Source organism: Sander lucioperca, chromosome 3, assembly GCF_008315115.2.
Source record: "Sander lucioperca isolate FBNREF2018 chromosome 3, SLUC_FBN_1.2, whole genome shotgun sequence".
NCBI lineage: Eukaryota > Metazoa > Chordata > Actinopteri > Perciformes > Percidae > Sander > Sander lucioperca.
The window spans coordinates 40,732,452-40,736,700 of record NC_050175.1 but is presented as its reverse complement, the minus strand read 5'-3'; the positions used below and the strand labels follow the sequence as shown (position 1 = coordinate 40,736,700).

Below are 4,249 nucleotides of genomic sequence, written 5' to 3'. Positions count from 1 at the left end.
TTGCGTACAGACTCATTTGAACTATGCCCGTTGATCACGCCTCTTGTGCAGTAGAAAATACAGAGCATACTCCCCAGACTAATGTTCAATCTCAAAAGATTGAGCTTGGTCTGGTGATAGCCAGACTACAACAGCTCCTGAAATAGAACTGGTCATGCATATCCATATTACAGTTTTTTACAACAGCTTACTCTCATTTTTCAAAACTATGTCTCCCTTTTTCAAAACTCTACACACAATTCCCAAAACTGCATACAAACATGCAGAACGCCTCATATCTCATCAAAATGCCATAAACACACCTCAAAATTAAGCATTTGCATCAAATGGCAAACACTTTTTTCATAAAAGTACATTTTTGGATATACCATGGACACACTGTTGCTCCAAATCTAAAGCTCTTTTGTCTTTCATAGGGTTATATCTACATTTCCATACAGTGTTATACAATAAAAGTAATCTGCTGAGGGTGGTTGAAAAGTATACTGTAAACACCAATGCAATGTTCAAACAGAAAATATGTATTTGGCAAAAGAAATACTGTTGTAGCAGTAGCACAGTGTTGTGTACAGTAGCATACAAGAAAAAAACATAAACCTGGTTTGAATTATGGAAGCCACTGTAAAACTCAATTTGGGCTGGACTCTCAGTCCAGCTTCTGTCATGGTGGTGGTGATGGCGCAGTGGATATGACACATACCTGTGGTATGGGAGATCTGGGTTCAATTCCCACTGTGATACATCAACCAATGTGTCAAGACATTTAACCTAGTTGCTCCAGAGCCATGCAACCTATAGCAATTGTAAGTCACTTTGGATAAAAGCATCAGCTAAAATGACATGTAATGGTCAACCCGCAGTTGATCACATCATCACTAAGTTTGGCCCCAATCTCATCAGAGATGGTTCTCCTTTGCCCTTGTCTTCTTCCAACTCGTCCTCCTCTTCCTCCTCCTCTTCTTCCAACTCCTTCTTCCTCCTTGAACTTGTCTTGGTTGTCATCCCCTGCTTCTCCCTCCTACTCCCCTTGCTCTATGTCTATTGTTGACCTTTGACCTATGTATAAGCCTATACTAAAGCAGTGGTTGGTTAGTGATCAGTTAAGCAATTAGTGTTTGCACGTGTGTGTGTGTGAGTATGTGTGTGTGTGTGCGTGCTTTCCAAAGATCATGCTGAGATTTTCTTCTTTCGATGCCCAGATCAAAAAAAGTATCCCTTTCTCTAGATTAACTGTTATCGTTTAGTTTTCCAGATTAACAGAAATGTAGCTCAGCGTAAATCCTTTCAGGGAGACTTCTATAACTTCATCACCTCTCTCCTAAACTGATCAGCTGTTTCGAGGTGTTCACTTTTCAGTTAAACCAATCAGTGCCGGCCATGTATTTCACAAGCCAATCACAGTATGACATCGCTGCTTTTAAAATCTGTTCTCTCCTCTGCGGCTGTCAGTTGTCATTTCAGGCAAAGAGTGCAACCGTCCTCCTCCCCTTCCACCTCCAGTCGTCTTCACCCACGGCACCCTGGGTCTTCTTCCGGCAACCGCTCCCATCTCCGTGCTCCTTCACCACCACCACCACCACAAGTGTCTAGACTCCATCGGGGGATATATCTGGGTTTCTCTACCCATTTAAAAAAATTATATATTTTATACGATGGAGTCTAATCTCCAAAGCCTTTGTACATTTCATATTTTGCATATGTAGCTTACAAATAAAGTTTTGCATATCTGCAACGAAGTTTCTCCTGATTGAAATATACTGTGTATACCACAATCTGACGAAGGCAATTAATATTATGAATATTCACTGTGGGGTAAAAAACCTTGGGACAGTTTTGTCTTTCATATCATTATGAAACAATGCTCAAATCTACATTTAGATTGAATTAATCTCATTAACAGCCAAGGGCCTAAAGAAACCCCTCTGAAATCTCCTACAGGATTGATACAATCAGATTAGGACGTTCAAGTTACTCCTGTTGTTTTAAAGTTCTGCTTGGGCCTGTCATCAATGTTTGTTTTTTAAAAGTTATACCAATTGTTACCTGCCGTGGGTATTTTTTTTCACAAGAAAGGTCATACATACAGATGCGTTTTGAAGCTTGAACACTACAAACAGTCAGAGATTTGAAAAAAATATTTTATTCAATATGCAAAAAAAGCTAAACATAATTGCTTATGAAGCCTCAGAAACTCCTTTTTATTACTAACTACTGATTAATATAACTAACTACTGATTAATATAATGTAAAATGTTTTCTTTAACATTTTTGGTCTAGCCAGTTTTTCTCTTAAATGAAAATATGCAACGTGTACATATACCTTTCTCTCATCCATAAATGTCACAGATGTTTCAAAGTGTGTGTCATGATTCCAGTTGCATATTTCAGATGTATTATGATTTCACATCAGTTCTCACTTCTTTAATAATCCAAATAGAACAGAAATGAATGATTAAACTACACAGAATTCAGCAACTCACTGGGACAAAGTGGAATTTGGCATTTCACCTGAGACAGTTGGACATTAAACAATCAGGTGAAGTTCTTCCCACGCTCAGTTGGTAGAGCGGGCGCCCTTATATAGAAGTTTACTCCATGACGCAGCGGGCCCGGGTTCGATTCCGACCTGCGGCCCTTTGCTGCATGTCATTCCCCCTCTCTCTTCTCTTTCATTTATTCAGCTCGTCCTGTCAATAAAGGCCTAAAAATGCCCAAAAAATAATAATAATTAAAAAAAAACTAACTGGAGAACACACACACACACACAAAAAAAGCTTTAAAAGGGAAATGGACCAACAATTTTAAGAGCAACAAGCATATTCAACACAGGCAGATAAATAGTGCACATTGTGGAAGATTCCTAAAAAAAACCATCAGTTTTAAATTGGTCCATCAGCCTGACTGCCAACGGAATTCAGGGAGCTATTTCCCAGAAGTCCCCTAAAGATTCCTCGCTAACTAAATAGCAAACTTGTTCCGGATGATCTCTCCACCCTCCACCTCCACCTGCTCGTAAAGCCACTTCCTGTCGCAGCGGCACTCGACGCCACACTTGCGTGAGCCGCAGTCAGGGCAGGGGTAGAAGCAGCCCATACAATCCACATCCAGACAGTCACACATGTCCTTGTTGTTGGAGAGCAGTCGGCCTTTGCTGTCGTACACTCTGCTCTTGGCTCCAACAGCCTGCCTGAAGGCACAAGATGAAAGATTGACATTACTGATCGAGTTTTCTTTTTCAAACATTTTCCACTCGGTGGGTTTTCCTTTCATTACTGTTTCCGTTTTATTTGTATCTGACTCTATAAAATAATTCCCTACATACGGCAAATATTCACAAACTTATATTTTCTGTCTTGACAGACAATGAGACTCTACTGCGCCCCCTATGGCCACTGTGGTACTAAACAAACAAACAAGCAACCAAGAAGGTCTAGTAAAAGTAGAAACAACATCCTAACTTAAGAAAAATTGCCTGGCCCTGTCACCAATGTTGGGGAAGTTACTTTAAAAACGTTTGTGTTTTTTAAACCTATACCTATCGTTACCTGCCGCTTAGCCTTGCTATGCAAGACCTTCCTCCACAACGGCGCTGCGGAGGATGTGCAACAGAAAACTCAGAGTGGACAGATAGTCTAGCTAGCTGTCTGGATTTACCCTGCAGAGATCTGAGGAGTGGTTAACCATAGTCCTCAGAAATCAACTGGAGTTTAAAATGCCAACACAAACGAAGCCCAAGGCAACGGCTATCGGGCCTAAATGAGTGAAATCCGGCGGAATTTCCATCGGCAACGGAGCAATCCCGGAAGTGGAACGTCAAGAATATAGACTACCTGCCGCTGGTATCTTTTTCACAATTAATTTAACAGATAGCTATTATTTAGTAGACAACAGCTTACTGCACTAGCTACAAGTAGAAGCTGTGTATTTAGTTATAATTTGGGAAAATATATGACTTTTTGGAAGAGGTCATGGATGGACAGAGACAAGTAGATTATGTTGCAGGAGTGGTTAAAGGCTTCTATTTTATGTTTTGGCTACTTTTACATTGTTACCTCTGTGAATTAAAGGACAATTCCGGCGCAAAATGAACCTAGGGGTTAATAACATACATGTACCGAGTTCAACGTTCTCTGGGACATGTTTTCATGCTAATCGAATGCGTCGCTTGCTTTAAAACAAGCTACCGCAAACCGATGGTTAGCTGCTAACGCTAGCTTTCGGGGCAGAGGGTAAATAATAAATAAACATA

The 4,249-nt window shown here is 40.4% G+C and overlaps 1 protein-coding gene across 1 annotated transcript in view; it reads right to left on the bottom strand.

Moving 5' to 3' along the window:
* Window positions 1-2,926: 2,926 nt before the first annotated feature.
* LOC116043437 (ADP-ribosylation factor-like 14 effector protein) overlaps window positions 2,927-4,249 on the bottom strand; it is a 14,293-nt gene continuing 12,970 nt past the window's right edge. Inside the window, exon 5 of the mRNA XM_031290099.2 lies at window positions 2,927-3,187. Within this exon, the coding sequence (XP_031145959.1) occupies window positions 2,959-3,187 (229 nt within the window). The 3' untranslated portion in view covers window positions 2,927-2,958. The remainder of the gene's footprint in view (window positions 3,188-4,249) is intronic.